The sequence below is a fragment of the Ictidomys tridecemlineatus genome, chromosome 16 (assembly GCF_052094955.1).
Source record: "Ictidomys tridecemlineatus isolate mIctTri1 chromosome 16, mIctTri1.hap1, whole genome shotgun sequence".
Taxonomy (NCBI): Eukaryota; Metazoa; Chordata; class Mammalia; order Rodentia; family Sciuridae; genus Ictidomys; species Ictidomys tridecemlineatus.
In genome coordinates, this window is record NC_135492.1 from 41286846 (window position 1) to 41306768 (window position 19923).

The following is a 19923-nucleotide window of genomic DNA, read 5'->3' on the forward strand; positions in this document are numbered from 1 at the left end:
CCAGAACCTGTCTCGGGAGGACTCTCTTCAGCGTTTACCCGCTCAGCTTGTCCCCGCTCAGGCCTTCTCCTAGCCTCTACCGCGCCTGCAGGCCTCTTAAGTCCTTCAGAGGCCTGTCTCTTGGCGACCTCCTTGCCACATCTGCTCCTTCCTGAGCACTCCTAAGACCGTACACCCCGCTCTTCACTCTTGTGAATGGAGTGAGGCCCACTAGGAGCCTTTCCCTAGGGCCCCAGGAGCCTAAGCCGCAACCCAGAGTACAAACGTGAGACCCTGAGGCAGTTTGTCTGGTCCAGTTGCCACTGCCAGCCGCCTGGACCCAGAAAAGACTATGTAATTTATTACTTTCTGGAGGAAGATGGAAAAATGGAGATAGGGGTCATGAACTTGGGAAGTTAATCTGGGGCATTTCCCACCTAGCATGGTGATTTGGGGTTGTATTTAAACGACTAGACCCCAAGTTCTTCAAGGGCAAGATCTGCAGGTGATTAATCTTTGTGTCTCATTCACAGCATGGTACAGCTGGGTGCATGGAGAATCAACAGATGGATCTTTGACTTAAGTTTTATTCCTCAGTGGCTGCAAGGCCTTGGGCAAACCATGTCTTGCTGTTTCACCTGGTAGGCATGCCACCTCACAGGCACCTAGCACTTGGAAGTCACTCCTTCAACAAATGTTGGTTGAATTGGAAAAGGTGCCACTTTTGGGGGTGAATGAAAGCAACCTTTACATCCTTTCTCTGTTCCCAATCTCAGCTGTAGGTGACAGAAGCACTTGGGCCATGCTCCTGGCAAAGGACTTGAATGAAGCCACCCACTGAAATCCACAAAGGAATCCAGAGTGGACTTTTCATTCCCAGTTCAGCAAACTAGTTGAACAGTCAGCTTTGCAGACAAATAGACCTGAATTCGAATCCTAGCTGTGAAACTTCCTAGTTGTGGGAACTTAGGCAAGTTTCTTACTTTTTCTAAACCAAAGTATCTTTGTGGAGACAACCAGTCTATTATCTTATTACCCTACCTATATTTGCTATAAGGTATAAGTAAAATTGTGTATCTAGATACTTAGTACAAGGCCTTCCACTCAGAGTATGGCAAATGGGAACTCTCTTATTTCTTTTGCTGTTTTGTCAAAACTAGCATGCATAGCAGTATCACTGGGGCCCAATTATATACCATCCCTAGGGCATAGATCTACCTCCCATTGAATCCCTGTGCCCTAGCAGAAGGCAAGAACAAAGAATTCTAAATAGACTGTTTATTTTTCTAAGAATCAATATATTTTCTTCCTTTGAAATAAATACAAACCAGTTTGAAAGGTAAGGGGGAATCTATGGGAAAGACAGGGAAGTGGGGACAGGCCCCAGTCTTTTTTTCTTTTTTTTTTTAGTACCAAATGACTCTGGCGCGACCCGGAAACGCAGTTACAAATGAGAATAATTTAAATTCTCCGATAATTACAGTATTTACAACAGCAGGGGAGGGGGTCACCTAGTGCCCCTCTTCCGGGCTGGACAGACATCAATCCCACTGCTAGGCTGGGCAGATGCCGGCATGCCTCACCACTTGCAGGGGCCTCAGGCCTCTAGGCAGTATGTATTCTCCTGGCATGAGCAGGCAGAGGTGGTAGGATGGCCTGTTTTAAGCAGTGTCCTAACCTTTGCCCACCACCCTGCTCTACAATGCCATGAGGTCACTGGAGCTCTTTCTGACCTGTGGGACCTCTCCTCTCCTTGCACCGAGTCGCTGTGGGCCCTTGGAGTGTTCTGTACAGTCCAGCTGCACTCAGGGCAGGAGGGACCTCCCCCACCCAGCTTCCCCTGAGACTGGCCCCAAGACCAGGAATGAGTCAGTGCAGAGGCCGGTGCCACTCCAGGACAGTGAGCAAAGGGAAGGAGAGAAGTCACAGGGCACTGTAGGTTGGGCAGTATCAGTCGCTATCGCTGGTCTCGCTGCTCTGTTCACCCTGAACCTTGCTACGGTGCTGAAGAGCCCTGTGGTAGGCGATTTGTACTGACTTGCGGATATTTGACTTGCGGCCCTCCAACATCTTCTCTTTGTCTAGGTCCTGGTTCACACCCAGAGGGACCAACTTAGTCCTGGGTAGCCACTGCCTATAGAGAAAGGTGAAGATCAAATAAATCATCTCAGTGAGAACAAGCACTAGCTTTCCTCACTCCATGCTTTCAAAAACATCTCTCCTCAGAACCCACACTGGCAAGAGACTGTTGGGCACTGGGGTTACAGAGACCCAGAGACACAGTCCTTATCCTCAAGGACTTGCTCACAGCCTAATGATGGAAAGAGTCCAGTCAACAACTACACTACGGGGTAACCACAGGTATTTATGAGTGCTAAGAGGAGAAACCCTGACCTAACTGTCCCATAAGCTCCAGGCAGACTTAACTAGTACTGAATATCATTGGCAGGCAATTAATAAAGACGACATATGTATATGCAACAGAACAGGGATTTAGAGCCTAAATATTTATGTGAGCTTTATCCTTGATACCATAGAGGAAGAGCCGGGAAAATTAAGTCCAGAAGCCCTCTAAGTCAGGGTAGGGAGTCACCCCCATATCTGGTGTTCAGTCACTGGTGTTCCTATAGTTTCTAGCCACAGTTCTTTGTTAGCTACTGCCCACTTTGTTTGTCAGTCTCATGGTCAACACAACACTTTTGCTCAAAGAGCTGTCCTTTCATCCCTTCCCCATGGATCTGTGACAGCCTAGTCTGCTGCTGGACTTTCCTGGTAGTCTGCCCCATACCACTTTGGGTTGCATCTATGGCAGAGTCACACCAAATGCTCCCCACCTTTCTTACCAGGTTCTTTTGTTGTCAAAGAAGAGAACGAGGTAGAGATGCTCTCGGGCTTCCTGGGTCATCTGCTCCCCAAGTTTCAGCACCTCCAGTGGGGGCACAGGGATGGGAACCCCATGGTGGAACATACCTTCTCGGGGCATCTTTGGATCAATGATCTGAGGGTGTAATATGAGCCCAGTTTGGTTCCATTCAATTCCTCCCCAAAGCTCTTCCCTCCCAATAATCTGGAGACTACATCTGAAGCAGGGACAAAAAAATTATCAAGCTACTAGGACTTTTATCCTGACCCTTCACTTTTTTCTATGCTAAATTATTTCAGAGCCTACGGGCAAAAAGAAGGACAAAGGAGTGACAGAGACTGACTGGAGGCCTCTATGGGGTACTCAAGCTACATCTTTTTCTACCACTCTTATCTATTAGGGAACCCTGTGTTCCACAGTTCAGTAGAGAGCAGGGGAAGACCTATAATTGTGAACCTGAGTTCTGGGGTTAGAAAGAGGCAGGAAGAGAAGTGGAAGCCTACCAGAGCTGGGTATGATGGATACCCTCGGCATTTGGCCCACACCAGGTCCAGAGCATCCAGAGGGGAGTCCTCATCCTCTGAGAGCCAGCCAGCTCCCCGACCCAGACTCTTCCTCACCACTTCACAGGAAAGGGAGAGAGGAGGTGGATCAGTGGCTGGGGGGCTGGCAAGGCCCTGACACTGGGTGCCCAGCAGCCCTGGCTTTGGGTGAAGGTACTTACTGCTGTGGCCCACGCCGCGGCCAGTGCCCACGGAGTAGGCCTCATTCTCAGTGCCTGAGGTATCTTCACTGCTATCCTCTGGGAATGTGCCCCGAGAGAAGGAGGGCTTGCCCCGGCCTTGTTTTGAGGGTGTTGTGCTGTAGACAAAACAGTGGGAACTCAGTTCAAAGAAGGGGAGGAATGGAGAATGGCTTGGCACATGTCTTTTCTTTTAAGCCCCCAGTGTCTAGACTTTTGGAAAGCAGAGACTATAAGAAGAATTTCAAACACACACTCTATGGAGCTGGTCATCTTACGAAGGTGAGCTGGAATAAGGTGTGGGGAGTACATGCCTTGTCCAAAGGTGATATGCAGGCACACCAGGCACCCCTGGGATTGAACCCAAGGGCCTTTGACCACTGACCAACACTCCCCAGGCTACCTTATTTTTTATTTTGAGATAGGGTCTAAGTTGCCAGAGCTATCCTTGAACTTGCCATCCTTCTGCCTCAGCACCCCTAGTCACTAGGATTACAAGCCTGTGCCACCACTGCCTAGCTGATCCTCTGAATTTTTTTAAAAAGAATAGAGATTGGGAATTTTATGTGGCATATCTGGATTCATTTTCTAAAAACACTATGCTGGCCAAACAAAATATATCTGCAGGTCAAATCCAGGATACAGGTAGCAGTTTACACTCTCTGCTCTAACCATCAGCTTAACCCAAGAAGGTTTCTTCCCTTCCATTATGACGACACTGATGTATCCCATTTATTTTGCAGAGATGAGAAACTTGGGTTTGAGCCACCTACTCTAGGCTGAGATGGCTGCCACCCCACTTCTAAAAGGGAAACATGGAAAGGCTCATTTCTTTGAGTCCCAGAAGGCAATCCCAGAAGTTATCTTTGATCTGGAGGACTGGTACCTGGTCCGGTCTGAGGCAGCACTGCTGCTGCTACTGCTGCTGGATTCAGAGTCTGAACTGCTCCGGGGAAGGCTGCAGTCATTGCGGTACACCAAGAAACTCTTCTTCACTGGCTGGTTTCCACTGCTGAAGCCATTGGCTGGTAAGTCTTGGTTGGAGGGAGGGGGAGGAAGGAAGGAACCGGTCAGGAGGATGTAGACCAGAGATAACACAGGGGTAAAAGGGCTTAGAGTGTGGGTTCTCCTTTTAGGCTGGACAATTCCTCCAAACTTGGCCAGCAGAGCTAACTCTGGGCAGTGTCTACAAGAGCTGGCCACAACCCTGCCCTACTCTTTGCTTTTCATGGCAGATACTAGCCTTAGGACACAGATGGAATAAAAGGCAGAAGATCCCTGAGGAAGGTGAGAAGAGAAAAAGTGAAGTGATACAATGGAATTGGGGGTAGGGGGGGACCCTGCAAAGGAGCCTAGCTGGGTCACAGTGTATCTGGACCTGTTTTCCCAACTGTAAAATGAGAGGATGGAATAAAAGGATTCCTAAGGGAGCCTTTAGCTTCTTTTATGGGAAAATGAAAGGACAGTTTGGACTATGCTGGAAAAAAATGGCAGCTTTGCTCACTCTCTTGGGGGTCTGGGTGATGGTGAGGCTCACCCATTGGGGGGTCTTCTGTGGACTTATCACTGTCGCTGTCTGAGCTCGAACTGGGCCGGGGGCTCCTACCCCGCTTGCGCTGACGCAGGGAGCCCATGATGGGGAGCTGGGGGGGCCCCACAGGACTGCCTCCGTGGCTGGGGGTCATCTGGCTCTCCCGGTTTTTGGGGGGCCGGCCCGGCCTCTTGGGCGGTCCAGCTGTCTTCGGGTTCTTTTTGGAGAACAGAACTGAGGTTCTCCTGCCCACCTCATGTGCGGGGGTTGAGGACATGTTGGGACCCAGGCCTGGAGCAGAGAAAGAGAGAAGGAGAGTTGGTGAGGGGCCTGACATGAGAAGGGAAGGTGTCCAGGGTCATGCCCTGAGTATACGGGACCATTACTCCAGCTAGAGTTGGGAGAGGATTAGGGGTTATGGAATTTGGAACAGTGACTCACACAAATAGCCATAGAGGCAGCTAAGAGGCCCCTGATGGGGGAATGAGGGAGAAAGCATAGCTAGCTGTGCAGAAAGGACCTCTGCCTGGAGGCCACAGGGGCTTCAGCGTGTGCTGCAGAGCCAAAGTCTGACTTGCTTTGGGTCCACCTTGCTGTAGGGTTCAGACCTTTGCTCGTCTCCTGGCTGCTGCTCTCCTCCGCGGCACTGTCTGTCTGCCCGTCCTTGTCACAGGCTGCAGGGTGGGGTGTCAGACTGCCTCGGCTGGAGGGGCCATGCCTTTCAGGCCCATCCCGTCCAGTCTCCCGCTGGTGGGCAAGTTTCCGCCGCAATGCTGTCATCTCTTTCTTGATCATTTTTGCTCGCCTTGAGCGGCCTACACTCTGCTTGCTGGCATTCACCTCATCCAGCCGCTCCAGCAACAACTTGAGCTGCTCTTCTACTGGCAGGTGCTTCTGATTCTCCAGCAGGACCAGCCGCTCTTCCTCTGCTGCTAGGGTTAGGGTTGAGGGGAAAAGGTCAGAGTCAGGGCAGCCCACTGGGCCCCATTAAACCTGGGCAGGCAGCAAGAAACCCACTCTTTCCCCCTTGGCTTCTCACCAGGAACAGCTGTAAAATAGCAGCACCAAGATGTGGAATGGCGGGTACTGCTATCCATTCACCCAGTCTGGCTTCTTGGGGAGCATTCCTGGGGATAGCTTGCCACTGCTCAGCCTAGCTGCTTTCTGCCTACACTGCCTGCTCCCAGGAGGGGACTTTTGGAAAGCTGTCCATCCCTGGCATTGGCCTCTATGTGTGTATATGACTTATCACCCACCATCTTCAGCGTGGTGTGGGGCCTCATCTCCAGCCAGGCTGTGAGGGATATGCATGCCCGTCTCAAAGTCAATGCCCATTTTTTCTGCCTGGCGCCGGGCCTGACGAAGCACAGCGCCACCCTGCTCACGGAGCCGCACTGCTGCCCTGTAGAAGATGGTGTCCTTGGCGTTATACTTGAGGCAGTTGCTGACGATGAGGTTGAAGTCCTCCTCAAAATCATCAAAGTTCAGGTAGCGGTAAGCCTCCAAGTTCTGCTTCATGGTGAAAAAGTCCATGGGCTTTTTGATGTGATCTAGGTAGTCAGGTACCTGGGAGAGCAGGGCAAGTATGTCTAAGTAGAGATATGTTCTTATTCCCCTGAAACCTGTTCCTAATAAACCCCCTAAAATGCATCCAGCAACCTCCTCCCACCAGATAGAGGCTGGCATGTAGCACAGGAAAAGGAAAGCTGGATTATAGTCCTAACTTGACCAGTCACAAGCTGTGTGACCTTGGTATGTCTCTTAACGTCTCCGGGCCTTGTACTCCTATTGCTTTTCATTTATCACTAAGACTTATAAGCAGGCTGCTGCCTCAGGCTTCTTATTTTATACCTTTTACACAGGTCCTGCCAGTCAGGACCTAGGGCTTCAGAGCTGGTTCTTTAGGTGCTGAGCCTTCTAAAGTCTCCGTTCTAGGGTTCAGCACCCGGAAAGTGTCTTCCTGCCCTTGGGGTTATTCATTTGGCAGACTCAGTCCCTGCCTCTGGGGAAGGAGTGCAGATTGCCTCCCATTCTGGGCCCTTGGGGTGTGACAGGGACAAGACAGAGTCCAGGTGATACATGTGGCTCCAGTTCATCCTGCCCCAGAGCCACCAGCCCCTCTCTTCAAGGTCCCCACCTAGTTCCTGGCCCAGACCTGCAGCAGGGGTCCAACGGGGAGAAGAACAGAAAGAAGGTGGAGTGAGGGGAAGGGATTCTTACTTCGTCCAATTCGGTTACCTCAGACAGAGGGACCGGCTCGCTGAAGATGTTGCCTGTGTCCTTCTCTTGGAGCTGTTCCAAGGTTTTGCGAAGGAGGATGAGGAAAGGAGTCAGTTGCATCTCCATGGCAATCTGCTGGACCTTAATCTGACACACAAAAAGGCCTGATCAGCCAGACTCAGGCCAGTTCCTTGGCCTAGAGATCCAAAGAGATGGTCCCAGCTGGTTTGGGAACTCACCTTCCTTCCCACCCCCACAGCTGGGAATGCTCTCTCAGGTCTACCTTCTACAAGGTTCTGTCAAGTAGGACAACTACTCTGCCCTTCCACTTCCATGAACTCCCAACATGAGCTACCTGGACTTGGTAAGTTAGAATTCTGTTCATATTCTCTGGGGACATTCTGCTTCCCATAGGCCTGAAGGCATACTCAGTGCCAGAAGGCCTGACTCCAGCATCAGCCGTGATGTTTCCTGGTCTGCGCAGATACTTTCCCTTCTCCTGAGTCTGCATTCTCCTTTGAAAAATAAGGCTGACCCAGGAGCACTCACCGTCTCCCTTTTGAGTTTCTCCCGCTTGCGGATCAGTTCTACTAGCAGCCGAGCTCGTTCTAGGTCATGCCGGAGTCGCTGCCAGGACTTGAGCTGTTCTTTGAGGGCCCAGTTTTTATCCTCAGAATCTCTCTGTAGAGGCAAAAAGGGGGATTATCAAGGGATGATCAGACAGTGGGAGGAAAGACCAGAAATGACAGAAAAACCCAGGAGACTTGGGTCAAGGGCAGGTCAAGTCAAGAAGGTGCACAGTAATTTGCTGGTAGTGCTCAATCTGTGTGTCCCCAAGGCCTGGCAAGAATAAATGTTCAGCATGTGTCTGTTGAATGAATGAATCAACACACATGAACAAATACCTTTCCACTGAGCTGATAATGTATATAGATTTCATGCTGACCTTGGTTTGAGGGCTGGTTTAAAGAAGGAAACAGCCTAAGCCCTCTGATACTGGAAGCTACAGATGCAAACTTTTGTCCTGGTCCTCCTGACACTAATTCCCATAGTCCACAGGGAATTGGACACAGTACCCCAACTTGGTCACAGTTCCTCTGAGACTGGAGGTGTGTCTGCAGGCGACGCAGCAGTGGAACCCCATTCCGTGACTGCCGTTTCAACGTCCAGTAGCTGTGCAGCCTCTGCATGAACTGGCTCTTTCTCTGGATGGTCAGGCGATTGGTGATTTTACTGAGCCTGGGAGCCAAGGAACAAAGAGGAAAACCTGATTCTCTGAAGCAGAACAGGTGTCTCTGGCAAATGAGAGTTCCCAAGTGGGGATGAATAGGGAATACATCTCTGGTTGAAAAGGTCTGTGACTCTGGGCTTAAGGCAAAGATCACAGAATGGTATCTTCCATGACAGTGCAGCAGATCAGAACCCAAGCTTCCAGCACTATGCCAGATCCTTGACTTCCTGGTGTCTAGGTAAAGCTCTGCCTCTAGACTATATTAGCCACTGCAATCCAGAGAACTATTTGACCTGGAATTTCCTCTCAGATTGGGCCTTTGAAAGCTGAGATATAGTTGGAATCACTTGTCTCATTGGCCTTTTGGCCAAGATTAAGTGAAGATAAATTACAACTATATTGTATTTTTGTATTGGAGCAGAGATTTCTGGTGAGAGTTAAAAGTAACTGATGATCATGGCCCAAATGAGCAGCAGCTCACACTCCACTACTGGGATTGACCAGGTCTCGGACACACCAAATATGCACTCTACCATTGAGCCACACCCCAGTCCTCCACAACTTCTTGAGTTTTCCCTTCTGTGCTTTTCACTCTACTACTGTCTTCATGATCAGACCATTTTTTCATTGTGGCTGTTTCATCCTCTTTTTTCCTCACAAACCATACCATCCAAATGTAGGCAGTTTAAAACACCTGTTAGGTCTGTCAGTCAAAGGTTCGGGATTCTGGCTCCTACTGTAAAAGTCAGGTGACTTGGGGCTGGGGTTGTAGGTCCATGATAGAGCGCTTGCCTAGCATGTGTGAAGCACTGGGTTCGATCCTCAGCACCATATGAAAATAAATTTTTTTAAAAACTCAGGTAACCTGATAAAGATAACCTCTTTAATATTTCTATGCAGCTCCTGATAGGGAAAGGATAACCCAGCCTTGCTATTCTACTCAGAAGCCTGTCAGTTCTTTTTCAGCTGAGCTCATTCTTCCATCACCTGCCTGTCCAACTGTGCCCCACATACCTGTGTGGTGGGATGCAGGGCACTGACACCACAGGTGCTGCTGCCCGCTTCTCTGCCAAGATCTTCCGTGCCTTCTTCATCTTTATCCGGGACTTAGCCTTGGCCTTCTTGACCTTCTCTGAGCTCCAGCCTTTACCCTCATCTTCCTCTTCATCCTCATCTTCCTCACCCTCACTGTGGGATAGGGCAGGCAGGCGGCGGGCAGAGCCTGGGGGTGTGTGGATGTCGCAGTAGGCTGTCTTGCGGACGCTGAAAGAGGTGCCATTGGCACCCGTCTCCCGCACTGGTTCCATTTTCATGTAAAGGCCAGCCTGCTGGGCGCATGTCACATGGAAGGCTGTATAGCAGTTGGCCTTGTGGCACTGAATGCAGGCCCCTGAGCCCCGCTGTTTGCAAATGTAGCAGGTAAGCTTCCAGCGTGCTGGTGGGATGTGCTCGATGCTATCAATAGGCTCTAGGAAGACTGTGTTGGCGAAGCAGACCTCCGGGATCCACAGGGCACACACCACATGGGCCCAGCGCCCGTCATCTGTCTGCTTGAAGGCACCACCCTTGTTAGGGCAAAGGGCACAGTCCACAGCACGGGAGGGTGACTGTAGGCAACGGCGGCACAGCCACTGGCCCTCAGGGATATAGGGGACACCGTAGCACTCCTGGTGTACGGCCAGGTTGCACATGTCACAGAAGAGGATGACATTGCTGTTCTGGCACTCACCATCATTGCAGATACAGCACACAGCATCCTCGTCCACTAGTGCATTGGGGTCACCTTTATTGTGACTCTCAAAGTAGGACTCTTTTTCCAGCCGGTCCATTAGGTACTCAAAGATCTCCTGTGGGATTGGACTCACACCCTCTGTCTTTCGCCGCTCATTCATGATATCCAGCCAGATGTAATCCTCCTCATCCATGTCATACTCAACTTCCTCATCCAGCTCTTCTGCAGACTTCTCAATGTACCTGAAGTGCACAAAGGCAGTTCAGCATCACATGGTTGAGATTCTCCTATCTTAGAGAAAACGAGTGGTGTCCATTGCCACACACTTACTCTAAACCTGTGCCTTTACACATGGTGGCTTGCTCGATCCTCACCCTAATCCCAGGTACTAGAGATACTATACTCATTCCTGTTTTGAAGGAAATGAAGTGTAAAGCTTGGGTAAGTTAATGCACCTGCCTCAGCTCACTTGTGAGAAAGTGGTAGAGCTAGGGTATGAATCCAGGCCTGTCTCTGCAAAAGCTCACGTCTTAGCTGCTATGAGACACCATCTCCCTTTTGGTATAGAACTGAGGATCTGATTCCTAAAGGGAAGACAGTGGCAGCAGGACCCATTGTGGTAATCTGGATGACAGTACAAAGAGCCAGGGGAAGGAAGGTCCTTGATATCACTGGCAAATTATTTATAAATTGCTTTAGCACCAACTCAGGGTTCCCTCAAACCCTAGGTATTATGTTAGTTCTCAAAACTAGATTCATTGAGTATTTACAATGAACTTGATAATAATCAAAGCTAGATTCATTGAGTATTTACAATTGTGGGGGTGGTATTGGGAATTGAACCCAGAGACCTTCCACTACTGAGCCATATCCCTAGCCTTTTTATTTGAATTTTAAGACAGGTCTTGCTATGTTGCCAAGGCTGGCCTAGAACTTGAGATCCTCCTGCCTCAGCCTCTTGAGTCACCTGGATTACAGAGTGTGCACTGCAGCTGGCTAAATGTTCTATCTTCATTTTGAAGATGAGGAAACTAAAGCTTTGAGAAGTTAACTAACTGCCCTATTTAATATAAGACAGGGGAGTGGCAGAGCTGGCATCTAATCTCCAGTCCCAGAACTCTTTACCTCCACTCTGTAGCACCTGCTGGCCTAGAATGGAGAGTTGCTCCTGGTACCTGTGATACAGAGCAAGCACCCCATGTTTGCCATGTTCTTGGTGGCCTGGACTCTGGCACTGTAAACTATAGAGTACAATTAAAAGATTAGGGTTTCAGTTTCTAATAAACCTGGACTTAAATCCTCCATCTGCCACTCTGACCTTCAGACGTCACCTTTCTTCTCTGAACCTTGGTTTAATTGACAACAGAATGAGAATAATGCTACCTACTCACAAACACTATCAAGATTACATTGAATCACAAGAATGAATGTCCAAAATCAAGTAGCACACAGCAGATCCTAGCAACATTTTCGTTCCTGTCTCTACTCTCCTCTTTCCACCTGGGGAATGGGGCTCTGAGCTGGCCTAGTGCACACAGGCTCTGAAGCCATATTGCCTGGGCCCTGTGGATACGTGAGTCAAGCTCTCTGGGCATCTGTCTCCTCATCTGTGAAGTGATGATGCTAATATAAACCTACTTCACATTGCTGCTATGACTGCGAAATGAGTTATAGCTAAAGTGCTTCGGACAGTGCTTGGCACAGATTGAGTACTCAGCAAATGTTAACTTTATTAGCTTTTGTACAGTCCTGACCCACCCTGCCTTGCATTACAGTTGTTTATGTGTCTCACTCCTCCACTACAGGACAGGCAGGGAGATCAAGTCTGATTCACTACCCAGAAATAGGCGCTCACTGTTGTGCATTTAAAAGGCATTCTGGAGGTGGCAGGGAGGAGAGATTAAAATGCTGTCTGTAGGATGCAGCTTTTTCCTTAGTCCTTTACCTCTTACCCAGGGTGACTGCAACCTGTGCTCTTTGAACAAGGGTATGACTCAGGGCTGGTGTGAACCATCTGGATCCTTTCAGCCCTGCACCAGATCTCCTGAGCACTGGGTCTCACTCTTTCCTCTGCCATGACACATGTGACATATTGTCTTGGTGCATAACACACTCCCACAGGCTCCCAGATTACAGGCTGCAGCACAGATAAGGTGGCTGCATGTCATGCACAATTCCTGGCACACTGCCCTCTCCCTCCCCTACAAGGAAGTATATCAGAATGCAAGCAAGAGAAAGTGATGTGATTCGAGATGATCTCAGATCTTTTGAATTTACATAAAAAATAAACCATTTACAGAACTTGGACTTGCTAACAATGATAATTATATACAACACACCTCCTAACTGACTGCAGTGTGCCAGCTGAGAACTGCTCTCCTGGAGAATAGATCTGATCCCCAAGAGGAAAGAGTGAACCTGTATTGAGGGAGAAAAGCTGCTGAGTAAGCTGGGCTGGACTGCATGTCAGAGCAGAGAGCTCAACAGCCCTAAGGAAAAGGGGGGCCCAGACAAGGGTCTGTTTTGAGGTTGAGAGTGAGCACGATAGTCAATGCTAACAGAAAAGAGAAAAGACTCTGGAAAGCTAGAAGGAGTGAGAACTGGGCTGAACAGATGAAAGAATAGGAAAAAGAAAAAAGGGAGACTGGTTGAAACTGAAATGAGAGAAAGTATCATAATGGGTCATATCACTTGGGTTCCCACAGATTTGCATTCAGAGAACTGAATTTCATATAACACCATGTAGACTACATTTTTGGTTAAAAAAAAAAAAACAGCCTCAGCAATGGTGAGGTAATAAGCAACTCAGTGAGATTTGTGTATCTAAATAAAATACAAAAAAGGGCTAGGAATATGGTTCAGTGGTTGAGTGCCCCTGAGTTCCATCCCTAGCAGCACCCCTCCACATCAAAACATAAAAACTGCCCTACTAAGACCATCAGAATACCCTCTTTGTCTTGAAAACTAAAACTCTAATATCTGGGTTTTATACTTGGTTTTTGTCATATGTGTGACTTCAATAGGAGCTACTGAGGCTAAATCTTGGAAGGAGTGGGGTACACTCCTTCAAAAGAAGGAATAAGAAGTAAATGAAAGGGCTCCTGGAGAGGTACAAAACACAGGCAGTGGAATATTGGCTTAAGCATACTAAAGGATGGGGGACAACAGAATGCTGGGGAAATTACCACTACAGATTCACAAACTGCTTTGAGAACCTTACAGAGGAACACTGTGCCTGCTCTATAGATGGAGTCTCTAGAACACCAGAAGCTGGATGTATTCCTCATACTCACACAGTGAGAATTAAAAGAGGGTGAGAATTAGAAATGAGATTTGGGTATAGTGGAAATAATGCAGCTTTACCTGGAGTCAGAGGGACCTGGGTTAGCTCATCTATCTACTTTGTATAGATCTGACACTCATTTTTGGACCATGGCTTCCTCACCTGTAATGGGAACAATACCTAACAGAGAGTTGTGAAAATAAAATAAGGGAGTGACTATAAAGTACTCAATGTAGGGCCTGACATGTGGCAGTGCAGAGTAAGTACCATCATTAGCAGAGGTCCAGTTCCTCTCACTGCCCTGGAAAGATCAGTTCACTTCCTATCCTTTATCCTATCACCCTCCTATCTATCTATCACTGGTTCCTAAACCCTGCTTGACCAGTTTTCCAGGTGGGAAACAGAGGTGGCCTTACCGGTAATAGGAAGTTGGTCGGGGTGGGGCATCAGGGGTGTCCTGCTCTAGCTCCCGGTATACCACCTCTGGCAGCTTGGGGGTGGCACTTGCAGAAGCATTATGGTGGTGATGATGGTTGGAGTCCTTGCGTTTCTCCTTGTTCTTATGCTTGCCTGACTTAGGAGTAGCAGCAGGCGTCTCAGTGTTCTCCTTGTTACTTCCATTCTCAGGGGCCTCCTCGGGGGCTTCCTCGTCCTCTGATACCACATCCAGGTTGTCAAAGATGCTGATGCGGTGGACACGGCCATGCAGGTCCACCTCCACCATGCGCTGAGCCTGTGCGTAGCTCATCACCTCACGGCCTGGTGACTGAGATACCTCTGAGGGGCTGGGTGACTGCTTGTTGGCTGGGCGTGACTGCCGTCCCTTCTTCTTGTGCTTGCGGAGTGGAGTCTGCTGTGGGGGCGGCGGGTTGTCGTGGTCATAGTGGTATAGGTGGTATTCAATACCACTATAACTCTTGTAAACCTTGCGGCAGGTCTCCACAGGGCACTCGTATGGTGGTTTAGTTGCCCGCAAGTTGTGGCAGAAAGTCTTCACGTCAAAGTCCACCCCCATGCTGTCACATCTAGAATACATGGATAAGTTAACATAGGCCTGGGAAAGAGTTCCTGGCTGTGTGAATCAAAGACACCAACTCTTTACTCCTCCTTGTCCCCAGGGGTCATCTGGTCCTGGCCAGCCCCCTTGTATAGTGTTTCCAAATGCCATCAATTCCACCACAGTCCTGGTCTGGGTCCTCATTACCTCTGACCTAAGTCTCAATTCATCTAAAATAATTCATGCTGTAGCCAAAGTGATATTTTAAGGATCACTCCAAGCTCTTAACAAAAGGTCTCCTGATGTTCTCTAGCATAATATTCAAATTCTCTGTGATAACATCCAAGACACTCCTTTCACTGCCTAGTACCAATCTCCATTTCTAGATTCTTTTCACCAGTTACAGTTCTTTCTATCTTTACAAGGCAACCTGCCAATCCCTGAACATTATAACCTCCCAAGATACAGATTATCTCTATTAGGAATACCCTCCAATCTCTCTGAATGATGGGTTCCTATTCATTCTTCAAAACCCAAGAGTCACTTAAATTATGACTTCTTTGACTCCCCAAGAGGAGCAGTTTCCACAATGTTCCAGTCTCACTTCCAGCATGGCACTTAGCATACTGGAATTTATGTACCCTTCCACTAAACAGCTAAGCAGTACACACACCAGCGCCTATCCCTTTCTGTATACTCAGTACCCCAGCATGTCATGGGCACAGCTTTTGGCAAACAAATAACCAGTGAATGAACAGCTGAATGAGGAGATCACCAGATCTGGAGTTGAGAGGTATGGAATGAAGGCTAATATTAGCCCATGGAGAACCCTGAATGGGTAGTCAACAATTTAGTCAATTCCAACAGAAATCACTGAATTTGTTCACTTCTGAGATCTTTATGGGGATCCTCACCCTGGATATGATGGAGCTAAGTGAAAACAGGTTATTTACTCAGAGAAGGTGGCATGCACTACATTTGAGATACTTATCCACCCATTCATGCACCATTAACTGAGTGCCTACCAAGTACAGCGCCCTAGGAGTACAAACAGGAACAAGACAATCTAGGCATGCTGGGCTACATGCCCAGCGTCAGGGGCAGCCCTTCCCCCTCCCCAATGTTCCTGGGTGAGTGAAGACAGCAGATGGCACCAAACCCCAGGACGCCCAGCTTGGTCAGAGACTGCCCCAATTTCTCTCGGCCTAGTTGAGTTCAACAATTCAGCTAGGGGCTTGGTACAATCACAGGCAAAGCCACCCTGAACTCCCTGACAAACCTGACCTAGGGGCCTCTCCTTTGACTTAACCAGGCAAGTGGGCGGTTCCAACCCCTCGGTCAAAAGCCCCTGAATTCCACATCAGGAAAGCTATACCTTCAGCTCTAACTCCCTTCCACTTCGTAGCTGGGGCTGTTAGACACAAACCAACTAAGGCGCAAACAAGATCTCCTCTTTCCAAGTCGGGTCCCAGGTGAATGCTGTAGCTCTGGCTTTGCTGCCCTAGCTCTCAAAGTGGCACAGGGCCCCTGCAATGTCCCGCTGGGACCCGGCAGCAGAGGCACAGCGGTGAGAGGCGAGAACTTAGACTTGAAAGCCCACAGGGAAGGACCGTAACCTGGGGGTAAGGTTGCTGTATAAGTCCCCACCCCGCCTCGGAGCTTTGGGGCTGCAGGAAGTAGGGGAAAGGGGCGGAGGGACGTGGTTGGCCTCCGCGGAGCCCACAGCCCTCTCTCCCGGATGAGGTGCCGTTTCCCTTTTGTCGAGGTGTAACAAGTTCAACAAGGCTCCCCTCCTGCCATTGGCCCAGGCAGCCCCGAATGATACACTGTTGCCTGGGGATGCCCGCCGGGAGCTAATGCACTGTCAGTTCTGCCGGCTGGAGTGGCCCGAGGGGCACCAGAGCCAGGCCGCTGAGTGCGCGCCCCATAGAGGTAAACTATCCTTTTCCCCCTGGCCACCTCCGCTTTGGTCCCAGGGGCATACTCACCGGCCACCTCGAGTCCGGGTTCATCGCCGGGGGCGCCCGCCGGGGCTCCGACCCCACTTGGGGAGGCCGGCGGGGAAAGACGGGCCGGGAAGCGGGAGCCCCAACTCCAGAGATAGTAGAGCTCGCCACCCCGGCCCCCTGCCGCCCCACGCTCCGGCCCCGGCTCCCCGGGATTCCCGCGCTGACCCCCGCCGTTCCCGGTCTCGCCGGCGCCCCAGTGTCTCAACTCCGTCGGTCGCCGCCGGTTTCGCGAGCCTCTAGATTGCCTAGCCTCGGGACCTGGCGCCGCCGAAACAATGGAGGATCCTGGAGGCAGCGCGGGGACAGCGGCGGCGGAGACCGTGGCGGCAAAGGCAGTGGCAGCGGCGGCGGCGGCAGCAGCGGCGGCGACGGCGTCTGCGCAGGTAAACGCGGCGCCGCGGCGCTGCCGAGCTGCGCTTTCGCCACGGATCTCCGCCCGCCCTCTGGGGCGCAAGAGGCCATGCTCTGGGGCTTGGAAAGGCCCCGGACACCCCACAGGGCTCGACTAGCACCTCCACCTTAGAGTTGAGTTTCTGGAGGCTGAAGTCGCAGTGCTTGGGATCGGGGGTCGTCAGGCCGTTTGTGGCGAATCTGCGGCCGCGGACGGTGAGCGCGGGGCTGGGCCTAAGGAGCCCGCCCTTCTCCCCTCCCCCTCCGCCTCCTCCCTCCCCGCCCGCCCTCCCGCTGGCGCGGCGGCTGCGGTAAGGACCTGGCCTTGGTCTCCGAGGAAGGCGGCGAGGCGGGGCGGGAGCGCGGGGCGGGGCTGGGGGCAGGGCCGGAGCCAGAGGGACGCGGGCTGGAGCCTAAAGGGGCCGGGAGTTGTGGATCGGGCGGGCGGGGTGGAAGAATAGACCGTCCTGTGGGGCGGGGTTTGAGGGGAGGGGGCGGGGCTATGTGCAAAGCGGGGCCCAGTCAGGAGAATAGGGGCAGGAGGACGGCGGGGTAAATAGTGGGGTTCAACCGAAGAGTGGGCCTGAGGAAAGAAAGGGCGGAGCTTTGGATGGGTCTGGAAGGTGGAGCTGGACTGGGGATAAAGGATGGAGCTGGGGAAAAAGAACGAAGCTGAAGGGAAAGGGCGGGGCTTGGGAAGGGCAAAGGGGCGGGGCTGGAGGGAAAGGGCGGACGGAATAGAGTAACGGGGCGGGAGTGAAGGAAAGGGAACACGCTTGGAAAAGGTAAAAGAGAGGGACTGGAGGAAAGGTGTGATTCTGAGGGGAGTCGCATTTGGGGAAGTGCAGGGTGCTGGTGGGTGCGAAAGTGGTGGGATCCAGGGGCTGGGAAACTGATGAGTTGGCAGGGATTTGCAGCATAGTTGCAGGTTGTTTGGAAGATCTTTGGAAGAGCTGCTGGGAAATGGAGTGCTTGCCTGGTATGCATGAGGACTTTGGTTTGATTCCTCACCGTTGCCCAAAATAAATAATAGCTGACTTAATGTGACTGTGCTACTTCCTAGCTATGTGAACGTGGGCAAGTTGTTAAATTCTTCTTCATCTTCCATATATTTGTAAAACGGAACTCGAAAACTGTTGTCAGTTCTTGGGGGTTTTAGAGAACTTGGATGCCAGAAGACATCCTTGTTAAACAGGGTTTCAATAGTTTTGTTATCTAAGAGGATGAAAGGGCCTTCTAAGATTCTGGAGCATATGACAACTTCTGTTTTATCACAATGCAAACTTGCATTCAACTCCCCAAAATGCACTTGGGGGGGTGTACTGGGAATTGAGCCTAACTTTACCACTAGATACATCCTTAGCTTTTATTTATTTATTTATTTATTTATTTATTTATTTATTTTAGATAGGGTCTTGCCAAGTTGCTGAGGCTGGCCTCAACCTTGCAATCCTCCTGCTAATCCTCCTTCAGACTTACTGTGATTACAGGCATGGGCCACACACAGCTTGCATATATTTTCATTTTTAATGTTTCCCATAAAACATCACAGTAAAATTGAGATTTCAGGAAGATGGTGGCTAGCTAAGATTTTGGGGTCTGAACTCAAATACTGATGATTTACTGTACAGAAGTGACTTATGGGGCTGGGGTTGTGGCGCAGTGATAGAGCACTTGCCTAGCATGTGTGAGATACTGACTGGGTTTGATTCTCAGCACTTCATGTAATTAAATAAATAAAAGGTCCATCAACAACTAAAAAAATATTTTAAGAAAAAGCTTAAAAAAGAAGTGACTTATCCTCAGTGCCAGTTTCCTCATGTATAAAATGGGAATAATATTTAGCACCTCTTTCTCTCTCAGGGTTATCCCAAGAATTAAAAGAGGTGATGCTGGGCCTGGGGTTGTGGCTCAGTGATAGAGCACTTGCCTAGTATGTGTGGGGCACTGGGTTCAATCCTCAGCACCACACAAAAATAAATAAATAAAATAAAGATATTGTGTTCATCTACAACTAAAAAAATTTTTTAAGAAAAAGGTGATGCTTATTAATTACCTAGCACAGTATCCAATATGCAGTGAATGTGCAAAGAAAATATTAGCTATTAGTTCAAAAATTTCAGAATAGTGGGCTGGGGTTGTGGCTCAGAGATAGAGTGCTTGCCTAGCATGCGTGAGGCACTGGATTCCTTCCTCAGCACCACATAAAAATAAAAAATAAAGACATATAACTAAACCAACTACAACTAAAAAATAAAATATAAAAAAAATTCAGAATAGTGGTGCATGCCTATAATCTCGTGACTTGGGGGGCTGAGTCTGGAAGACAACTTCAAAGCCAGCCTCAGCAACTTAGGGAGGCCTTAGGCAACTTTAGCAAGATTCTGTCTCAAAAAAATTTTTTTTTCAAAATAAATGGATAAAAGTAGAGTGATACAGAATCATCTTAAACCCAACCACTTTGGAGGTCAGAAACCTCCAAAAGATATGCGCCTCTGATTATTTCTTTTCTCTTTTTTGAGCAGTAGAGGGGATTGAACCCAGGATCTTGCATCTTACACATGCTTAGGCAAGTATTTTACCACTTGTTTGCTTCTTTTTTTTGGTACTGGAGATTGAACCCCGGGGCACTTAACCTCTGAGCCATATCTCCAGCCTTTTTTATTTTTAAAAAAAGGTCTTCCTAAGTTGCTCAGGGCCTTGCTAAATTGCTGAGGCTAGTTGTGAACTCACAATCTTCCTCCTCAGCCTGTAGAGCTGCTGGGATTACAGGCATGTTCCACTTGGCCCAGCATTTGCTTATTTCATAAAGTGTTCAAAAATCCAAGTGATTGGAAGAATGTGGGTTAGTATGGGGATTAACCCAGCTGAAGATGTCCTTGATCCCTCCCTCTTGGGGTGGCCCCAGATCCAGGGTCCTCTAGTCTTGCTCTCCAAGACCCATGA

At 49.6% G+C, this 19923-nt stretch overlaps 1 protein-coding gene across 10 annotated transcripts; it reads right to left on the reverse strand.

Moving 5' to 3' along the window:
* Nucleotides 1-1242: 1242 nt before the first annotated feature.
* Nucleotides 1243-17194, reverse strand: Brpf1 (bromodomain and PHD finger containing 1). Of its 10 annotated transcripts, none has more exons than XM_013362195.4 (14): nt 16567-17190; nt 13998-14606; nt 9581-10540; nt 8412-8574; nt 7885-8016; nt 7354-7482; nt 6372-6681; nt 5724-6047; nt 5122-5406; nt 4471-4618; nt 3567-3703; nt 3346-3464; nt 2823-2977; nt 1243-2113 (listed from the first exon to the last, which is right to left on the reverse strand). In XM_013362195.4, exons 2-14 carry the CDS (start codon nt 14594-14596, stop codon nt 1930-1932), a joined length of 3645 nt encoding a protein of 1214 aa, XP_013217649.1. In that variant the 5' UTR covers nt 14597-14606; nt 16567-17190; the 3' UTR covers nt 1243-1929. The 10 variants fall into 10 exon arrangements, with proteins under 10 accessions (XP_013217649.1, XP_005333886.1, XP_013217650.1 ...); XM_005333829.4 differs by having other exon boundaries at nt 7336-7482; XM_013362196.4 differs by having other exon boundaries at nt 5724-6044; nt 16567-17189.
* Nucleotides 17195-19923: the final 2729 nt, after the last annotated feature.

What these genes read in the sequence shown, in the direction of transcription:
- Brpf1 (XM_005333828.4), bottom strand. Translation starts at nt 14,596, where the DNA reads ATGGGGGTGGACTTTGACGTGAAGACTTTCTGCCACAACTTGCGGGCA. An exon ending in CCCTGCATCCCACCACACAG is followed by an intron (nt 8,575 to 9,580) that starts GTATGTGGGGCA and finishes CTTGGCTCCCAG; the next exon opens with GCTCAGTAAAATCACCAATC. An exon ending in TTTGACAACAAAAGAACCTG is followed by an intron (nt 2,114 to 2,822) that starts GTAAGAAAGGTG and finishes CTTTCTCTATAG; the next exon opens with GCAGTGGCTACCCAGGACTA.